This window comes from Aptenodytes patagonicus, chromosome 18 (genome assembly GCF_965638725.1).
Source record: "Aptenodytes patagonicus chromosome 18, bAptPat1.pri.cur, whole genome shotgun sequence".
Taxonomy (NCBI): domain Eukaryota; kingdom Metazoa; phylum Chordata; class Aves; order Sphenisciformes; family Spheniscidae; genus Aptenodytes; species Aptenodytes patagonicus.
In genome coordinates, this window is record NC_134966.1 from 13,513,571 (window position 1) to 13,533,912 (window position 20,342).

At 39.6% G+C, this 20,342-nt stretch overlaps 3 protein-coding genes across 8 annotated transcripts in view; 1 reads left to right on the plus strand and 2 right to left on the minus strand.

The window, feature by feature from the left end:
• Positions 1-1,367: 1,367 nt before the first annotated feature.
• On the minus strand, positions 1,368-11,529 carry FBXW2 (F-box and WD repeat domain containing 2). 3 transcript variants are annotated; one of them, XM_076355729.1, is made up of 8 exons: positions 11,252-11,529; positions 10,877-10,968; positions 9,164-9,673; positions 6,767-6,961; positions 5,861-5,994; positions 5,138-5,224; positions 4,335-4,504; positions 1,368-2,865 (listed from the first exon to the last, which is right to left on the minus strand). In XM_076355729.1, exons 3-8 carry the CDS (start codon positions 9,651-9,653, stop codon positions 2,577-2,579), a joined length of 1,365 nt encoding a protein of 454 aa, XP_076211844.1. In that variant the 5' UTR covers positions 9,654-9,673; positions 10,877-10,968; positions 11,252-11,529; the 3' UTR covers positions 1,368-2,576. The 3 variants fall into 3 exon arrangements, with proteins under 3 accessions (XP_076211844.1, XP_076211843.1, XP_076211845.1); XM_076355728.1 differs by lacking the exon at positions 10,877-10,968; XM_076355730.1 differs by lacking the exon at positions 10,877-10,968 and having other exon boundaries at positions 9,164-9,581; positions 11,252-11,526.
• A 113-nt stretch (positions 11,530-11,642) lies between these two features.
• On the plus strand, positions 11,643-19,538 carry SLC2A8 (solute carrier family 2 member 8). Of its 4 annotated transcripts, XM_076355723.1 has the most exons (10): positions 11,643-11,870; positions 12,082-12,241; positions 12,987-13,193; positions 15,136-15,235; positions 15,380-15,591; positions 16,327-16,470; positions 17,059-17,167; positions 17,887-18,060; positions 18,698-18,843; positions 19,018-19,538. In XM_076355723.1, exons 1-10 carry the CDS (start codon positions 11,812-11,814, stop codon positions 19,153-19,155), a joined length of 1,449 nt encoding a protein of 482 aa, XP_076211838.1. In that variant the 5' UTR covers positions 11,643-11,811; the 3' UTR covers positions 19,156-19,538. The 4 variants fall into 4 exon arrangements, with proteins under 4 accessions (XP_076211838.1, XP_076211841.1, XP_076211839.1 ...); XM_076355726.1 differs by lacking the exon at positions 18,698-18,843; XM_076355724.1 differs by lacking the exon at positions 16,327-16,470.
• The window catches only part of GARNL3 (GTPase activating Rap/RanGAP domain like 3), a 63,042-nt gene continuing 61,752 nt past the window's right edge, over positions 19,053-20,342 (minus strand). The window contains exon 31 of the transcript XR_012996787.1: positions 19,053-19,099. The gene's annotated coding sequence lies outside the window, so the exon portion shown is untranslated. The remainder of the gene's footprint in view (positions 19,100-20,342) is intronic.

Here is a 20,342-nt window from a genome sequence, read left to right on the forward strand (position 1 = left end):
CAGTCCATCTCTGTAGCCTCTCACGGGACTTGCTCCAGTGTGTCAGTCTGTTTTGTACTGGGGAACTCAACACTGGACTCAGATGTGGCCTTGAGCACAGAACAGAGGTGAAGAATCCCTTCCCTTGAACTCCTAGCTATGAACTTGTTAGTACAGCTCAGTATACTGTTGGCCACCTTTGTCACAAGGCTATATTGCTGAATCCTGTTCAATTTGCTGTGCAACAGTATCCCCATGTCCTTTCCTGTAAAGCTGCTTTCCACCTAGTTGGCTCCAACCCTGTTACGTGGGGTGATTGTGTCTCAGGTGCAGGATGGTGCATTTGCTTTGGTTAAACTTCATGAGATTTCTGTCAGCCCACTTGTCCAGTTTGTTGAGGACCCTCAGGATAGCATTCCCTGTTCTCTTGCATATTGACTGCTTCCCCTTCCCATGGTTTCCCCTTCTCCTCCAAATTAGTATTGTTGAAAACTTGCTGAGAGTGGATTCTGCATCATAAAGGTCACTAATAAAGTAATTAACCAATTCTAGCCCCTGAAGAACACTTCTATTAACTGGTTACCAGTTAGATTTTTGTATCACTGATGACCACTCTTTGAGCTTGGCAGGCCAGCCCATTTTCTACTCATCTTGCAGTCCAAATATTCACTCCATATTTTGCTGATTTGGGTACAAGGACATTTTTGGCGTGCTCCTGTCTAAACTCCTGCTGTGAAGAAATCTTTCAAAGCTAATGCAATGTTTTATAGGTGGCCCATCATCACATGGCTCTTTCAGAGTAAGCTGAGTTACCGCACGCATCATACGCAGTATAGTTACTACCACATTAAGAATGATGAGAACTGGGTTTCAAGACAAGTTTTTGAAAGCTTTCTGCTTCATGTAAGTTTTCTTCACTTCTGAGTGAGACAACAAAAGCTCTAAGACATCATCATTTGTGCCCCCGTCAGTGTGGTTTGAATCGAGAACTGTGAATTTGGCTTCCAATTGATAAAATCCTTGACTACAAACACATTTTCAAAGTAAGTTTGTGTGAATAAAGGTGGAAAAACCAAGTACTTAAGACTCTAGCCTTGTATTCAAGAGACACTGCTCCACTGTGACTTCATGCAATCCGTACCACATCACTCAAATACTGATTCTTGCATATGAAAACTCCCATTATTGTAATTCATACTGCATACATTTGGGAACCTTGTCCTTTGTTCAGTACTAAGTATGAAATTAGGTCTCCTGGGATAGTGGGAAGAAAAAAAAAATCATACTAACAATAGTAATGCTAGGCAGTTTTATCTTTTCAAGGACATGAGCTAATCTTCATGAAAACTCATGTTTTCAAGTTGTGTAAAAAAAAAAAAAAGAATAAATAGACATTAAGGGGAAATTTTATTGTAAGGGAGGAGGGGAAACCAACCTAAAGCATTTCTAAAGCATGTGATGTCATAGATACAGCTTTTAAGTACATGTCAAATACCACAAAAGTATGTGGATAGGTATTTGCTACTCAATAGTTAACTTGTGTACATCAGGTCTCCTACGATGATAAAAGCAAAAGACCTTTTTCTACTCCTATGCTTTTCTTCAGACTTCTGATTTCTCCCCCCCGAGGTGTGGCCTTCTCACTGTTACTTGCCCCTGCTTTCCAAATCTAGATGTAGCAAGTACTTTAAGTGCATGATTATATTAACTGCAACTTTTGGAAAAAGTGAATGGCTGCTAGACATCATTTAATTGAAGAGAGTGACTCTTGCTGTAGAGATTGAACATCATCTTCCCATTCATTATATTTCTACCTACCTGTGAACTAAGTTATGTTCTCACACAAACTATAGGAAATATGGACTACAAAATACTGATCAAGCCATTCTGAGTTACCATCAGCAAATATGATGAATACTGTCAGAGGTTCTCTAATGTTAATTGCGATGGCAAGCTCTATCAAATAGATGAAAAGTTGGCTCATTCTCGCTGAGGAGAGTTCATATTGACATGTTCCTGAACTTAAACAAATTATTATTGTTAGCATCTGATTCTAGTTAAAGGACTCATTTGATTCTTCTACTTCAAAGGCTAAGTATTTAAAGCTATCATAAGAAAAAACATTTTGAAGAGAATGATACTGGAGAGAGAAAGGGTTTGCTGTCTTCTCATTTGAGTTAAGCAGCCATGCACTGTAACCAGTATTTGCTGTTACATGTACAAAAGCCTACGGTTCTAAAATAGTAGCTCCACCTTCTGTTTCAACAACAAAAAATAGGTCAGAAGTCAGGTCAAGCACTACTTCATTTCAGACGATGGTGGATTTGAATGGTTTAAAAGTTACAAGCTATGCTTCAGAGCCCAAACAGGTATGCTTAAACATGAGTACAGACAAAATTTTGTGGTGAATACTGTTAGCATGCTGTATTGCATTATGTCCAAAACAACCCATTCCCAAATGCCCAAATAAAAGTAAATGATTGTGCATTGCATGATGATACCGTTAGGTGTGCAACTTTGGTTCATGCAAAGTCTCATTTTATGGACACACTGCTGATAGTCCATATATTCCTGAAGATTCTGCATATGTGAGCTTGTCAGCCATGTTCCTTCCATAACACCAAATGGATACTATGGTCTGGCATACTGGTGGCAAAAACCAAGCCCATATCATTTTGGCCATTTAGTCCGTTTAACCAAGACATTTCACCAGCCAAAAAGCTTGAACCTCTCTTTGACTTTCTATACTCTGGTAGAGGCCAGCGGCTTATCAGTTTTTCTGTCCTCAAGTCCATTATATACAGGTATCTGCTATCAAACAGTAGAGCAAATATCTCTCCAAAGCCCAGCAAGGACACATTTGAGAAGTCAGGAGGTTTGATAACCCTAGAAGACAAGACAACGTTGTTAAAAACTCTGTCACGATGTAATCATGAACCTGCATTACTAAAACAAATCCTTATGTGTCTATAGAAAAGAAGTGTCTAAACTCATCATTCTGAAAGGATTTAGAAAGAACTGGATGCAAATTTTGCAAATTAAGCAACTGAACACTTCGCTGCAGTCAGGCCTGTGGTTTCAGTTCTGGCTTTGTGCATTCAGGACAGACCCTTCTGAACGTAAGTAAAGGTTAGGGTTTGAAAGGGATTCTGCACAGCACAAGGAAAAAAAAGTCTTGTTTCCAGATACACACAAAAGAGCAAATGTACTTGTGTTTTACAGTAAATTTCCATAGGGATTTCATGCCTCAATATCTTTAAATTAAGAGGTAGAACCTCTTATTATTCTTTTGACCACTCTTCTAGAAGCTGGAAATAAAACACAGAAATGCCTTCCTGTGATAAGAAGATAAGATAAATCATTCAAGACTGGTCCTTAACAGAATGTTGTTTTACTGATGCTTAGTTTAAGTTAAGCATTTTCATCTTAGGGAGAAATAAAAGTATTTGTTAGGTCCCCTACACCTTTAGGATATTTCTGCCATAATAAATAAAACTTGGAACAGAAATTGAAGACAGTAAGTTTTCCACAACTGACTGAGCATTTGATCATAGCATTACATAAAGCACAGAACTGAGGCACAAAAATGTATGGAGATGAAAAGCTGTTCTCAGCAGTAAGAGAACATCTTTTCTCTTTTGAAAGATGGGAGGGTAAACTGAGAGATGAAATTACTCAGTTATTCTTACTGATAAGAAGCACTTCTTTTGGACTAGATCTTCCTATGGTCGATACTCTACAAATATTTGGGCCATTTCAATTAAGAGTCTGCTAACAGTTCTAAAATGCAATTTTTTCTTTAATAAGTTACAATCTTTGATGCCACCATTTCTAACAGATACAGCATCGTTCTTTTTATGGAAACGGAATGCAATCCTGTTTGATCCCTTACTGCAGACTGATAGATTTCACTATCATTCCAGTGTTATCGAGAATGACAGATCAGTAGCGCTACAAGGAAAAGGAGCCTTTTTAATTTGTCTCATCAAAGGACCCCCAGAAATGGCCACCTGGTTCTCTGTAGAGCGGTCTCCATGGCAACATTAACTTCCAGTCACTACAGTTTCACATTCACAACTACAGCACTGCAGTCTGATTTAAGCCTATATTGAAACTCTTCAGCTTATGGAATGAAAATATGAAAGAGGACTAGCCTGTGGCCAGAAACCAAAACAGCAATCAAATGATTCATATTAACAGATGCTAAATTAGAATTAAACCTGGCAGTATGTGTAAAGTAAGATGTTTACAGAATTTTTATCAAGATTCTTTTGGCCTACATCTAAAGTAAGTTATTAAAACTAATATGTTCTACTTATTTATTTAAAGACTAAGTTTTAAACTGAAAGATTTACCTGAGAATATCATAGCTGGCAAAGTCCCACTGGTATAATCCTAGTGCTGAACTGCACACTATGTATTTACCATCAAAGTGCAGTCTGGGCTGTAGGGAGATGCTGCGATCTTCAGAAACAGACAGTGTTTTTAAGCACTTGCAGTTTATTTCCCTTCCAATAGGCCAAATCTACAATTAAAATACAGTTTAAGACCATAAAACATTCACATTATAAACCATTACACAAAGAGAGCAAGCCTTACAGTCTCTCTTTAAGTATCAGGTAAATGTGTGTATGTTTTTTTCAGAAATATTTCTCTCCTTTAGGTAGGTACATCAATTCTGTAAGTGACTTGTCTTACAGTATTGTTGCAGTATGTGTTGTTTCTAGGCCAAAAAATCCCCGGGAAAATGGGTGCTTTAAAGAACGGCCAAAAAACCAACCATCCAAGAGGACAGAAATGTAACAATGTTTCAGTTACGAAGCACTTCCATAGCCACAAACTATTTACAGCACTCTCCAACCCGGAAGTCCCCGACAGTAACGGTACTTGCAGTTAAGTGCTTCACTGTCAAGTTAGCACGTTAGGCATGTACTGAAAGCACTTATTTTTTGCATTACCATTCGTGTAGAGCTATCATTTAAATCGAAACATGAAGGAAAGCACTGAAAAGTTAGCTTCCAAAGAGTTGCATGTCTTGTATGCAACTTTACAAGCAGGGAATATGGGAGAAAATCTTACATGATTTGTAAACTTCAGCGAAGCACTCAAGCATTTTATTTCCCTGGGTACCGAAATGATATATGTATATGGTACATACCTTGATTTCGTACTTATCTGCACTTAGAAGAATATAATCCCCAGGACTATGCATAAGAGATTTGACTTTGCACTTCTGCAAAACTACCTGTAGTTGAAGGATGTAATGATTTATGTTGATGCTGTTAAATAACCAAACTTTCATTTGCATTTTTCACTTCATTGACAACCTGCATACTGTACTCTTGTATAAAGGCAATACAAATACTTTTTGCAGCTGAAGGGAAACTACAGTTTACACTTTTCTTGTTCCTACTAGTGACAACTTACTGTATTAATAAGCGAAGATATGTACTTCACCTCTAGAATCACCCCCCCACCTTCCAAGTTCTGAAATATTCAGAAGAAAAATACTGTTTCTTGACTTCAGAACACTTTTTATGCTCAGATTTTGGTTATCAAGATCATTAGTTTTTCTACATAATTTTTAAAGTAGCTTTCTTTCAGAACCATTGTTTTTATTCAGTCTTTGAATCAAACACTGATTCCTAATATTATTCCAGCTGCTTTGGAATAGAAATATCTTCAATGGTCTGAAAGGTTTAATTATAGCTTCTTTACGTTTTTTTTTTTTGCTGAAATGTTATTTTGCAGTATTTCCTGATGTTCCTCAGATTCTACACCTAGGTGCAGGGTTAGGATTAGGAAATAGAAATTTAGAACACGTTACAAACTTATTGCAAGAAAGTGTTTTGCAAGATTAATTAAAAATCAATATTCCCACCTTAGTGACCCATTCTGTGTGTCCAGTAAGGGTATTCAGGCACGTTCCTGTTGATAAGGCCCATACTTTCACAGTGAAGTCTGCAGAGCCACTGACCAGAATATCAAGTTCATCATTGTAATCCACACTAAAAACTACAAGCAAAGAGGGTACTAAATAAGGAATACTAGTCTCTATGTACGCGTTTTTCTGTAAGTGAGACACTAACTAGGTCATGTAGCCTCTAAACATTTAACTGTTGTTCTTGAACTGTATACGTGAATTGTTGCTCTGGATTCCTAAGCTTACATTGCAAAATTACTGATTTTTGTCCAAATTAAGAGCATGTACATCAGTGGTTCCTTTATGGTTTGATTATGGCAAAGTATAACTTAAGCTAGTTCCTATTTTAAGAGTTCTAGTAAGTCAATTCCAGGAGGATTATTACATTTGATACATCTCATTACTTAGAGGGGAACAGAACTACAGCTGAGTTGAGGATATTTTGCGGTAGAGGACAGAGAAGTTAATTATGAGGGAAATGCAAATACAGATTCCCAGGTCCTATTGTGCTCTTTGCTGTAAGCCCATCTCCAGTCTGGGGATATAAAGAACTGCTATTGCCATGTGCTCCCTGCTACCTAGGGTTTGCATCTTTTTGGTAGACTCGAAAGTACTGAATAACCATGGCATTTAGTATTATTTCCATGCAACTGCAAAACATTACATGGCTAAGCTTTGGCATTATTCAAGGGCAGACAGATCTAGATCTGTTCTGGCTGCTTGCCCCCCCACCCCAAAAGGTGACATGGGACAGAGCCTAAAAAAAAAAGCTATCGTGCAAAGAGCTAACTTAAATTATAATTTGTTTGATGATGATGTATGTTACTTGACTGGTGAAATTACAAATTGAAAAGTTCAACATACCTGCACCAGTATGTCCTCTAAAATGCTGTGTCTTTGCCCCAGAGCTCCATTCCCAACAGGCTACTGTGTTATCAAAAGATCCTGTTACAAGCTTTTGTTCATCAAACTTCACTGCAGCACAAGTGTGTGTCTGGATACCATATATGCACTGACCTGTGCTTACATCCCACAGTTTCGCAGACAAGTCATCTGATCCTAGAATATAAAAGAACAGGGTAATTGGAAGCGAAGAGTAAATAGTATTTCCAATCCTATACTCGTCTTCCATGTTTGTTTTAAATATAGTATTTTCATTGAATCACAGAATGGTTATGGTTGGAAGGGACCTCTGGAGGTCAACTCTTACAACACCCCTACTCAAGCAGGGCCACCTAGAGCCGGTTGCCCAGGACCATGACCAGATGGCTTTTGAATATGTCCAAGGATGGACGCTCCACAATATCCCTGGGCAACCTGTGCTCAATCACTCTCTCAGTAAAAAAGTGTTTTAGAGGGAACCTCCTGTGTTTCAGCTTGTGTCCACTGTCTCTTGTCCTGTCACTGGGCACCACTGAAAAGAGCCTGGCTCCATCTTCCTTGCACCCTCACTTCAGGTATTTACATACATTGGTAAGATCCTCCCTGAGCCCTCTCTTCTTTAGGATAAAAAGTCCCAGCTCTCTCAGCTTTCCTTCATATGAGAGATGCTCTAGTCCCTTCATCACCTTCGTGGCCCTTCATTGGACTCCCCAGTGTGTCCACTTCTCCCTTGTACTGAGGAGCCCAGAACTGGATACAGTACTCCAGGTGTGGCCTCACCAGTGCTGAGTGGAGGAGAAGGAGCACCTCCCTTGACCTGCTGGCAACACTCCTCCTGAAGCAGCCCGGGATACCGTTAGCCTTCTTTGCAGCAAGGGCACATCGGTGGCTCGTGTTCAACTTGGTGTCCACCAGGACCCCTGGGTCCTCTTCTGCCAAGCTGCTTTCCAGCTGGGTGGCCCCCAGCATATACTGGTGCCATGGAGTTGTTCCTCCTCAGGTGCAGGGCTTTGCATTTCCCCTTGTTGAACTTTTTTTCATTAAATAGGACTTTCAAGCTGCTTGAATGGGGAATAAGCCCTAGTTTTAAGTCTCAGCACTACAGCAAAGCCTCTTGTTTTCATGTTAGTTAAGCTACTAGATGTCTGGCCTTCCAGTTTCCTCATACCCTTTTAGCACCTTCCATAGATTCCAGCACTGCCTCTGATTGACAGTGTCTACTGAAACAGACGCATGGAAGTTTTACATGATACATCACTTAGTTTTGCAGAGCCACTGACTATACTGCAAGCTTTAATTTGTTTCAGGTAGGAAAGGAGTCCACCAAATCTCAAAAGACAGCAGATGAATACCAGGCTCCATCACCTGCCAGTTTCCTTTCTCTCCCCAAAGTTTCTTTTTCTTTTTTTTTAAACTCATCACAGTAAGTCCAGACTGCTGGCTTTGGAGAGCAGAATAAAACCCCAGACCCTTACACCTGTTGTTTCTCCTGGTGGTTTCAGCACAAAAGTGTGCCACTTTTCAGAAAGTTTTGAAAATGTTCCTTACTGTATGTTTACATTCCTTGCTGACTAGGGAAGTGAAAGACTGGCTAGAGTCTAGTTGTTGGTTTCTAGTAACCATCTTAATGTACCAACAAATGTGGGAGTACTTAGCCAGCATTTCCAACTTATTCTCTAGCATTGTCATCTCAAGTGATTGGGAAATCCTTGGAATACGCTCTGACAGCAGTTCATTGTAACTTTGTTACTATTCTTTCATACTTAAGGTTTCATATTTGTTCTGGCTGTATTTTTAAATTCAAATTGAAATCTTGAAGTCTGCAGTCTTCAGGAAGGAAGCTGAAATTATCATTACAATGTGCAAGTCAGACTAGTAGCAAGGTTAAATCTAGTTTACAGGTCTTCATACAAGCACTTATGTTAAGAACTGAAGGTGCTTACAGACCGTATCAGAGAAATTGTCTTGTTTCAAGGAAGAAGACAGACTTTTCCTTCCACACCCTGGGGGACTGCAGTGATCACATAGCCCAAACAAGATCCCTTTAACTGGAAGTTATCCTCTAAGAGGATAACTAACATATCCATACTTCTCAAATGGGCTTACTAATCTGAAGCATGATACCTGCTGTTACTGGGGTTTTTTACCAACAAAGAAATTTGTCTCCTTGTTTTCCTATTAAAGGGACTAATGAGTTTATTAGTGTGCCAGGTGTTTCAGAAATTGAAGGGGGGGGGGAAGTAATCTTGAATCATATTAAACTGTGTTAGCACTATGAAAATAATCTGTCTGGTAAAGGAAAAGCAAATGGTCATTAATCATATGGGTGAGGGGAGAAAACAAAGAATTGTAAGACTCCAAGTTTTCTGTCCTTCCTACCTGTACACAGAAGTCCATCCTTATAGTAAAGTGCATATACTCTGGCACTGTGTCCAATTAAAGAAGATGTCTCAAAGGCTTCGTGGTCCTTCAGTTGCTTCATCCTTAAAATAGCCTTTAGGTAAACCTTCTTCCAATGTAGAGGATCCTGAACAGAGTCATCTATTTGCCAACCCAAATTCTTACATGCAGTCTGCCACACCTCTGTACAGGCACTTATAACCTTATTCCACTGCTTAGAGACGAGGCAACATGTGAGTAAGGTCTGTGGATCAAGCCATTTTAATAGATAAAAACTAAGTTCCAATGGAAGAAGTTTGAGGAAGTCCCTCTTGAGGAGAATCTCTAGATTATTGGAGAGGTGCCTGAGCTGGACTGCTCCACTCAAGCTAATCAGGTGATCCAGAGTTTCATTTTTCTGCAAGTCCGTCAGAGAAAGAAATGTAATAGAAATGTTATCAAGCCATGCTTCAAAGTCCTTTTTCTCCATAAGGTTATGGAAAAATTTACCTGTGATACATCAAAATACTGTATTAGTTCTGTTCAGAAAACAAGGTAAGCATCACATCTTTATTACTGGTACATCAGTATTCCAAATGGCATGTTAACACATAGACTGAAGTGACCAAACATATTTTAAAATATTCATTAGGTTAGGACTAAGCATTTGCATGCACGTTAAACTATCATTTGTCCCACATCAGGCTTAGAAGTGAATTGTATGGAGCTAGTGAATGTTAGCATTCATTATGAATATTAACATCTTTCTTGTTCCAGGTTAACGCTTTCAAATTCTAAATCCAATAAGGTAAGGGTTAGTTCAAATTTTAAACCTATTATAGCAAATAAACAGTCTTACAGTTTACTCATGAATTATACTGATAAAGGGAAAAAACAAAAGCATATAAGCAGAGTGATAAGCTAGTTACTGACAGAACTTATTCATACCTTTGTCCTGAACTATTTTAAACACAAAGCAGGTAACTATAGAGTTTTTTTAAAAAGATGCAGAGAGATGTCTGAAAAATTGTGTTGAAGGATATGTTAGCCATCTTTCTATTTGGCTCATGTAAAGACTGTAGATTGTGCTGGTCTAGTATCGGTTTTGACATGTTTGCACCACTTTGACCTAAACACTTTTTTTTTTTTTTAATTCCTGGGTTTTTTCCTATTTTCTCAGTTTATTTCCAATGAAAAGAATTAACTGTGAAACTGAAGGTTTGAAATACTACCTCCTGAACTATGTGATCTGTATGCATTTATACTATCTTGTGGCATCTCAAGTTCCTACAATAAGCTTGGACAAGTGATTAACAAGATAAATATCAGGCAAATAGTTAAAAAGCCATAATTATTTATCTCCTCTGGAAGATCTAATTCCATTCATTAGACAACTGGCTGAATTTAATTCACAGAAGCTCCCAAACCCTTCTTTGGGTTTGGGAGCTTCTGTGAATTAGGAATCTGAGTGGGAGTCAGTAACATGTTTATTTCTATACAGACATTTTACCTCATAGAATAAGATCTTAGAGTACACCTCTTAACATGGCATAGCAGTACAGAAAAGTACAGTCTTCACTATGAAAGGCTGCACATGGCATGCAATTGCTGATAAAAACACAAAAAGGTGTACTGGGTGTCAAATGCACAGAAACAGCTGCTCCTACCAAGTCACAAGTTCATACAGTAACTTTTACTGCTGATGGCACTTACCAGCTTTCCTCAGCACATATGGCAGAGAATATATTTGCTGTTCTAACAGGCATGAGTTCTTTTAAAAGAAACAAAACTTTCTAAGAGGCTCCCTATGAATAAAGAATAGGTGAGCTCCAAGGCGTTTGTTGTATTCAATACATGAAGCTAATACCGAAATCAAGGGCTGCTGTGAGTCCCCGAAACTGGTGCTCAGAGCGGCGTGCACGAGGCTCTTTCCCAGGTGTTACCCAGCCAGCCCGATCCGCGCCCCCCCGCCCACTCCCATATACCTCCGCACGCAAAAAGCGCGGCGGGGACTGGGGACTTCCAGCGCCGCTGCTGCCGACAGCTGCCGGCGCCGCCCGCCCGAGTCCCGTGGGCCGCGGCGCTCACCTCAGGTAGCGGCCGGGCGCGGAGCGTCCTTCGGCAGGCAGCCGCCACGGCTCGCGCGGCCCCCCAGAGCCCAGCACGGGCTGGGGCTTCCCTGCGGCCATCGCTCCCGCAGCAGGACGGGCTCCCAGCGCTTCCGCGGCCCGCACCGCAACCCGCGGGCACCCGCGGCGAGAGGTCGCCCTCGGGCGGGACTGTGCGCCTCAGCCGCGCCCGGCGCGGGAGGGGAGGGGCGGGGCGAGCCCCGCGCCGCGGCCCCTGCGCCGGGCGAACCGGCCGGCACCCGGAGGGCAGGCGCTCCCCAGAACCCGATGCTCTCCGTAGTCAGACAGCTTCCGGCGCAAGCCCTAGACGTCATCACTCCCCGCTGCCACGCTCCTGCTGTTTCCGTCCCGGCTGGACTCTTAGAGCGCCGCGGCAGGCACCACGGTTGAAGCCCTGCCTGGCTGCTGCTGCCCGCACTGCCCGGACGGGAGCTGCGGCCGGGCGCGCGGCTCGTTAGCGGCTGCCCGTGGAGAAGTAGCCGGGGCTGGCCGCGCTGAGGCGCTCCCCGCAGGCGGGGCATGGCTGCAGAGGAGTCTCGCTGCCTGCTGGGTTACCCCGCTTCGGACTCTTGCCCGAGGTGAGCGCGGGCGCCGCGACCGGCCGCTCTGGCGGGCTCGGGGACAGCGCCGACTGCTCCGGAGCTCGGCCGCGGCCGATACCGGGGGGCGGCCGAGATGAGCTCTGGGTCGAGCCCTCTGCCAGGCCCGCCCGAGCATTACCGGGCCTAGTAAGGGGCCGGAAGCGGGAGGTGGGGGCGGCATGATCCTTGTTGGCCTCTTCTGCTTCAGAGTGCAGAACAAGAAGCTGTACCTGGCCACGTTCGCTGCTGTCCTGGGACCGCTCAGCTTTGGCTTCGTGCTAGGCTATAGCTCACCTGTTATTCCAGAGTTGAGGAAAATCAACGATCCTAAATTAAGATTGGACAGCAATCAAGCCTCGTGGTTTGGGGTGAGTCTCCGTATGATGCATTACCATTATGTGATTTCACTTGAAAGCATAGGTCAAGAGGATGTTGCTTGTACGATGGGGTCTTACTCCTCTTAAGAATGAGGGTAAATGCAGATCTTAATAATGAAATCAATTTTTTTCCTAAACTCAGTGATTGATTCAAATTTTTCCTGAGTAATGGTGCTGTTATGCTCTGATAACTCCGTTAGTATATATTAATAAATGCCCCTATTATTTGAACTTATTTTTGGTGCTAAAATGTCTTCTAACCATTCACGTTTCTCAATTGACCCTGTTAAGGGACTACAGAAAATAAACTTCTTAATAAATTAGTGCAACCCATCAACATGGGGAATATTTGCTTTTTGGATGCAGGCTGGACTTCAGGTTAGTCAAGATAACAACAAATTCTTCAGGGCTTTAAAGCAGTTTGAAAGGCCTGTTTATGAACGGACAGCTCTGTAGACAGATTAAGAAACAGTTACTGCTGCTTTTTTTTTTTCCTTCATTGAGGGAAATATGAAAATTACTTGCTGTTCAGTTGTGGTGAGTAGTGCTTCTTGACTATGTTTTGATTAAGAAGTTAATGTTTATCTTGATTTTCAAAACACCTGTGTAGTCTTGCACATTTTTTTAGAAGCTGCCATTTACTTTTTTCAGGATTTTAAAAGAAATTGCTGTCTGTTATTTATTTTTATATTTATTTATATATATAAAATAATTTTTTTTTACTTGTTTTTTGAAGTCAGTAGTAACATTAGGAGCTGCTGCCGGAGGAATACTAGGAGGCTATCTTGTGGATAAAGTTGGGAGAAAGCTGAGTCTAATGCTGTGCTCGATACCATATGTTTTTGGATATATAGTTATTATATCTGCTCAGAATGTTTGGATGCTTTATTTTGGACGAATGCTGACAGGCTTGGCCAGTGGAATTACTTCACTTGTTGTTCCGGTAAGTAAGACATTTTTCTGGACATGTGTGCATGTGTGGTTGCTTTTTTGTTTGTTCGTGGGTTTTTTGTTTCTTTTTCCATAGCAGTATTATAGGTGGCTTGGATGAAGTAACTGAATAACTGTAGCCAAGGCAGTTTGTGGATTTAGAAGAAACTGATTTTTACAGAATCGTGTTTTGCTTGTTTTTAATCATGAAGAAAATATAAATAAAATACATTTTGTTTTTTGTAGTAGCACTTCTGTACTATGCATTCCTGATACAGTGATGTGATCTTTCAGATTATTAGTCCTTTATTTGATTGCTTCTGTTTATGTTCTGCTACATTACAGTAATATTTACCTCTTCAAATTCCTCATATATAACATTAGGGGGAGGTTTGGTTTTTGTGGGTGGTTTTTTTCCCTACTACCAGCTGCTTCTAATAGTTTTCTATTTCACCAAACTTCTTGGTTTTGCAAATAAACTGGCTGCTCACTCATCCTGGAGTAATGCCAAATAGTGTCTTCTGATTCCATTTAACTGTTACCTTCTGAATATTAACTTTTCCCATGCATTCAGGAATATACGTGCAGTAGGGAAATGGAGATAATTCATTCTCTTGTTGTCTGTCTTCTCTGGTATTATTTGACCTTTTGGATCTGGCTGACTAGGTAGTAGTGTGAAATAAACCATCTAGAATTCCATTTAACTGTTACCTTCTGAATATTAACTTTTCCCATGCATTCAGGAATATACGTGCAGTAGGGAAATGGAGATAATTCATTCTCTTGTTGTCTGTCTTCTCTGGTATTATTTGACCTTTTGGATCTGGCTGACTAGGTAGTAGTGTGAAATAAACCATCTAGAATTCAAGTTTTTCTTTTCTGGTAGTTCCAGCATTTCTAGCTTTTGAAGTGAGATGCAAACTAAAAATGAAAGGATAAGAAGTACTCGTAATGAAGTATGGAATATATGCTCGTTCTTTATCAATCTGGATGGTCATAAAAATAAAATCTAAAAAAGATTCAGGGTGGTATGGTCTAAATGATAATATTGTGCAATTTTCTCTGTTCTTGGAAGCTTGGTTGTGTTAATGTCTTTGGAGGAATTCTGTCTGCTTTACAAATGACTGCTTTCTCTTTGTTTCACGGAGCTGAGCTCTAAGTTCCCGTATGTGAAGGCTTTAACCCACAGCCAACAGTAAAAGATCTGTGTGACTGCAGTGATGAGGGAGGAGAGCGTCATATGTAATACCAAGTTTTTGTAGCTCTAAATTATTCTTGAAATAAGGATTACTTATTTTCCTTCCAGAAAAAGTAAGAATTGTGACTTTAGAAAGAATTGTATATATAAATATGAGGGATTTCTTTTTTTTGTGTACAGCTAAACTGTAGCTGTTGACTTGGGATCAATATATTAAAAAATAGCTGAAAAGTTTAAGTTGATCCCAAATATTGGATGAGGTGTGATGCTGTTCATATAGTCTGTGTTAAGATGAGCTGTCAATTTTGAACTTCATGGAGAATGAAATAATTTGCACTCTTTGTGTTGAATTAAAAATTTAAAACTTTGATTGCGAACAGTTTTATATGTGGCTTGGGCTACATGTTTATGCAAAGACTGTTCCAAGCTCTAGACTGCTTTGTGATGATGTGTTTCTTGTTGAATATGGCTAACAAAAGCAGCTCTTACTAATGCAAGTTTATTCACCTTTGGGATACTGATACTACATCAACATTCTTCTGGCTCAGGTCCTCCCTTTTTTCCAGCGTTTTTCATAATGCCAATATACATTTCTGAGATGGTACTCTTCTACTCACTCCATTTTATTAAGGCTTTTTTTAAGGAGAGGAGTTACTAGGAAATACATCTGTGTTTTTTCAGAAATTACTTACTTATGAAGTCCTTGATCCAAAATTGGATAGAATTAATTATTAGATGTTTTCTCCCCGTGTTTTAGATGTACATATCTGAAGTATCTCATCCTAAAGTCCGTGGTATGCTTGGCTCTTGTGTTCAGTTGATGGTGGTGACTGGCATACTGGGAGCCTACGTTGCAGGTATTGGGGTTAGGGCTCTAGGTTACAAAAAAGAATTAGTACGTGTAATGAAAGAACTACACTGAAGAATTGAAAGTAAATGTTAATTTGTTTGTACAACTAATTGATGTTCATAGTCCTCTTTCTTTCCTTTCTGTTACCCAGGAATAACACTAAAATGGCACTGGCTGGCAGTGTTGTGCGCTTTTCCATCCTGCATAATGCTATTGTTCATGTCCTTCATGCCTGAAACACCGAGATTTCTGCTGAATCGGAACAAACGCTCAGAAGCCATAGCTTCTTTGCGCTTTCTGCGGGGACCACATGCGGACCATGAATGGGAATGTAGGCAGATGGAAGCTAGTGTTCAGGAAGAGGTGATGAGAATCTGATTTACTCTTAAAAAAACTTTTTGTATGGAGATAACATCTGAAAGCATACAGTGTAATTAAAAGGGTTTTACCAAAGCTTAGTTAATAGCCTGTTCTACAAACGGTGGTCCAAACCTGTTCCCTCATACAAATGATACTCAAGAAGCAAGTGAGATTCTTTGAATCTTTTTCCTCTACCTTTCAGCTGCAACTGCTATCACTGTTGGCTGCCATCAGTGTACATGAGTAGCAGTTGCGCTCGTGATCTTGTTAATTATGACAGCTGTCTGGCTTTTTGCTTTATTTAGCAATCTTGAAGGATTGTTCAACACCTCTAACACTAATTTCCTATTGTTTGTGTTGTATGAATGCATTTTCTCTTGCGTCTCTAATAGCATCATTTAGCCTCTTGTGAGATGTGTGCTTAAATAAGCAGGTCTAATCATTGAAGTTCCATTTCTGCAAACTGGGCATTCATTCATGTTAACTTTCTCTACAAAGTACTGTTAATTTCTGTCTCTAGAACATGAGAAAAGGGGAAAAATGCTTTTCTGGAGTTCTCAGATACTTCAAATGTAAACATTTTTACTGCTAAGGCACTTTGCTAAAAGAGGGGTGGGAAACTTCCCGAGTTTGATCAGATTGAGATTTTCTGAGGAGGGAGGTTTTTTGTTGTTGTTTTTGTTCTTGGATTTAGAACATGAAATTTTTCACCAAATCATTGCTTAATCTTTTTAACAGGGACTGAATCTCTCTGAATTTAAGAACCCCTCAATCTACAGGCCACTTCTTATTGGTGTGGCTCTAATGTTCTTCCAGCAAGTAACAGGCATTAATGCAGTTATGTTTTATGCAGAAACTATCTTTGAAAATGCAGACTTCAAGGTAATCCGGGTGTGTTTCCAAACTGACCGATGTCTATAATAGTTTCAGCTTAGTCAGTGCTACAAGAAGTCTAAAACACGTAACAAACTGACTTGATAATGATCCTGCCTGTGTCATAAATAACAGGGCTTGGGTTTTAGTGGGCTTTTTTGGTTTGGATTCTAGATACCCTCTTGACTGTGTTACTCTGGCATACCTGCATGTTCTGGTTGGGGGGGGGGGGGGGGAGTATGTTGTGGTTTGCTGGTCTGAAACTTTGATACTGATAGAAATTCCTATTATAGTCATCTTCCTATATAATTTTTTGTTAGTAGAGTTGCAAATGCAATGTTTCAGAGCAAGTGAAACTCTAGGAAGAAGTTGTGGCTTATTTTAAAGTTTATTAAGAGACCAGTATGTTGTGTTAATTGGTGATCTTTTTTTTTCTTTTTTTTTCCCCTCCTCTGTTGTCTCCCCCCCACCATCAATTTCTGTGGCATAGTTTGTCTTCTTTCAGATTCAAGAAACAAATGCATTTTTAATGCTTGATAAGTGATCCTCTTATCAGCCTGAAAGAGCCAATTCTCCATACCTCTAACTTTATTTCAGGACAGCAGAATGGCTTCTGTTGTTGTGGGTTCCATACAAGTATGTTTCACTGCTGTGGCTGCACTTATCATAGATAAAACTGGACGAAAAGTGCTGCTTTACATATCTGGTAAAACACGTTACTGAATTTTGTTCAGTAAGGAAAATTACTATATATGGTACCAAAAAGTGTCTTAACTGTTGGGGGAATTACATATTGCAATTTATGCATTTTAAGTGGTTTGCTTTATATTTATAATTTGGTATAACTATAGACTTAAACTCATAAGAAGAAACTGTCATGTTACATACACATTGTAGGTGGAACCCCTTGAAACTACATATGGCTATCTTTTTGTCTTCTTACCAGGTCAAGTTTTATTCTGAAATAGCTATGTCACTGAGACAGTTCTTAGTACTGTGATAATTTTTCTGCTTAATAAGATTCAATGTCATGATACATTGTCATACCCAAGTTGTCAACAAATGGCTATTTCAAAGTAATTTCTCTGTGGCTGCTGCTACTTTCATGGTGCATTGTGGTGTTTAGTTATACAAGACAATAGTTAAAATTTTTAACTTTACAAGTAAAGGTGCTGAAGAAAACTAATTCTGTTTGATATAGTTGTTGTGCTGCATACCCAATAGTAATGACTGCTGTCGAGACTACATTGTTTGGCTAGTTTAGAATGCTTGTCTAGCATCTTTCACGGCCAGTGTTTATTTCCAAGAACAGTATATTTTAAGAAAAAGGCCAGCATATCTTCTATTTGGCTGACCAACTATGTTCTGTCTCTCAGAATACCCAAGTGGCAACCAGTGACAACTTGGTTATTGCTTACTTTTCAGGGATAATCATGGCTCTCAGTACTGCATTGTTTGGGCTTTATTTTAAAATGGTCCTTCCCAGTCGAAACAACTCATCAAATCCTGATGTATGGTTCACTCTAAATTCAGCATCCCCAGGAACAGAAAGCAGCATATCCTGGCTTGCAGTAGTGAGCCTAGGGCTCTTTGTTGCTGGTAAGTGGAACAGGCTTCTAAGTAGCCATTACACAAAACTCAAACTTTCTGATAAATGTGACAATTTTGTTCCATTTTGTCACATTATTGATGAATGGAAATGAGTTATGTCTTTGACAGACCTTTTCAGTGTATAATGCAAAGTTGGGCTGAGTGTTCACAACCCTGGTGATAGAGCTAGCAGCTTAGTTAAGCCAATGCCCTGGAAAATGAATTTATACCTCCTTGTGCTAATAGTAAGTAGCAATTGCTCAGGTTAAACTGCTTTACAATTGCTAATGGCAAAAATGGTCTTTGTTAGTGTCTGAGCCACACTGAATTCTGTGATAGTACAAGGCAGCAGCAGTTAGAAACAAGGTCAGTTTTTAAGCTTACCACTTCAGAGACTTTGTGGCAAGATGTTCTGCTTGTTAAGAATATTCTTGTAATTAATTTGATGTAAAACGTGCTAGCATTTATCATGCTGCTCTGAAATAACTTATTCTCTTTCCTTCTGGTAGAGGTACTGTTTTACTGGAATCATCCAAGAATCTAGAGTGAAAAATGCATCCCCTTACTTGACTAACTTGGGCATCATTCAGTCTTCCCTTTAATATGTACTTAACTTGCATTTATTCTCTTCTGTTTGTAATTGCAGGTTTTGCCCTTGGCTGGGGTCCTGTTCCGTGGCTGGTGATATCTGAAATCTTCCCACTTAAAGCTAGAGGCATATCGAGTGGTGTTTGTGTGTTAACAAACTGGGTTATGGCCTTCTTGGTAACCAAAGAATTTAACGATTTTATAGTAAGCATTGTAAATTACAATCTGAAGTTTCTTTTCATAGGGAAATTTATTAAAGATGCTCCTGAGAAAGCTTTGAACCACAGTCTTCTCTGGCAATACAGAACTGTAGGTGTACAGTAGTGAGCTGTAATAATGTGATTTTTTTTTTTTTTTTTTGTTTGTTTCCCCTCTCAGGGTTTCTTAACATCCTATGGCACGTTCTGGCTCTTCTCTGCCTTCTGCTGCCTCAATGTAACTTTCACAGCGTTTTACATTCCTGAAACAAAAGGACAGACCCTGGAACAAATTGAGGCCTACTACAGAAGATCTTAAGTCTAAGGCTTTTTATGTTGATATGAAACCTTCATATCATAAATTATGGTGCTATGGTTGAAACTAACTGCGTCATGTGGTAGACATTCTGTTACTAAACTTGCTATCAAATTGTTTTAATGAATTTTGTAAAATCTGAATTCTGTTTTTTAAAAAAATATCTATGGGGATCTGTATACACTTCTGCATATTCCCTGTAGTAAATCTCCCTTTTCTTATATTCTTTCAACATATTATTTTTTGTTGATTCCTGTGTTCTTTTCACCTGGTGCAGAATGACTATAATGGCCAAGTAAGAATGTTAAATGTATTGGCCAGTACCTTTTTTCTAAGATGTAAATTAAGCTCTAATTTTGTAAATAAATTAAATTTCCTTGCTCCACTTTACCTTTCCCTTATGGCATGTATTACAGTGAAGAAATGAATGATGTAGCCTGGCTAACATTAATTTCAGACTGCAGTACTTTACCTTTGTGTTGCTGCTACTATTTCTGGGATGCCTGACCACAGAATAAGTCTTCGTCCCAACTGGAGATGAATGCTGGGCTTTTATGGGTGTTAATGTTAAGTTGGCATTATTTTTCCTATTGCTGTTAAGTTTGCAAGGAATGCATTTAAATCAAAAGAAGGGTTGTAGCTCTTAGGAAAATGCATTTTAGAATTCAGGAAAGAGCATTGCTTTTGAAAAGGCATTACAAGGTCTTGGGAGGCAAGTGAGAATATACTCTTAGCCAGAAAAGGAAAAAACTATCTTTGGTAGTGTTAATTTAAGGGGTAAAGATGTCCAACTAGAGCAGGTCTCTGAAAGTCTAAAAGATGCCTGGAAACATAAACCAATGCTGGATTGTAGTTTTTGTCAAAGATGGGTAATGCTTAAGACACAAACACCAATCTTGCAGATATGATAGAGTGCTTAAATGAATGACATCTCTGAAACAAAATTCCTAGCGAATGCAAATGGAAACAGTAATCCAGAGCTGTCTGCAATAGTGTTCTACCTCCTGTCTTTTTAATTTCTTGTCTGATGAACCAAATTTGGAAAAGCCATTAGTTCTGCATGTGTGAAAGAAAGAAGTGAGGTCAAATTTATGGTTTATTACATATGAAGGAATAAATCATCTGTTACTCCTTCACAAAGGTGATAAATGGCACTTAAACCAGTTCCAGCTGCAATAGGACTGTTTCTA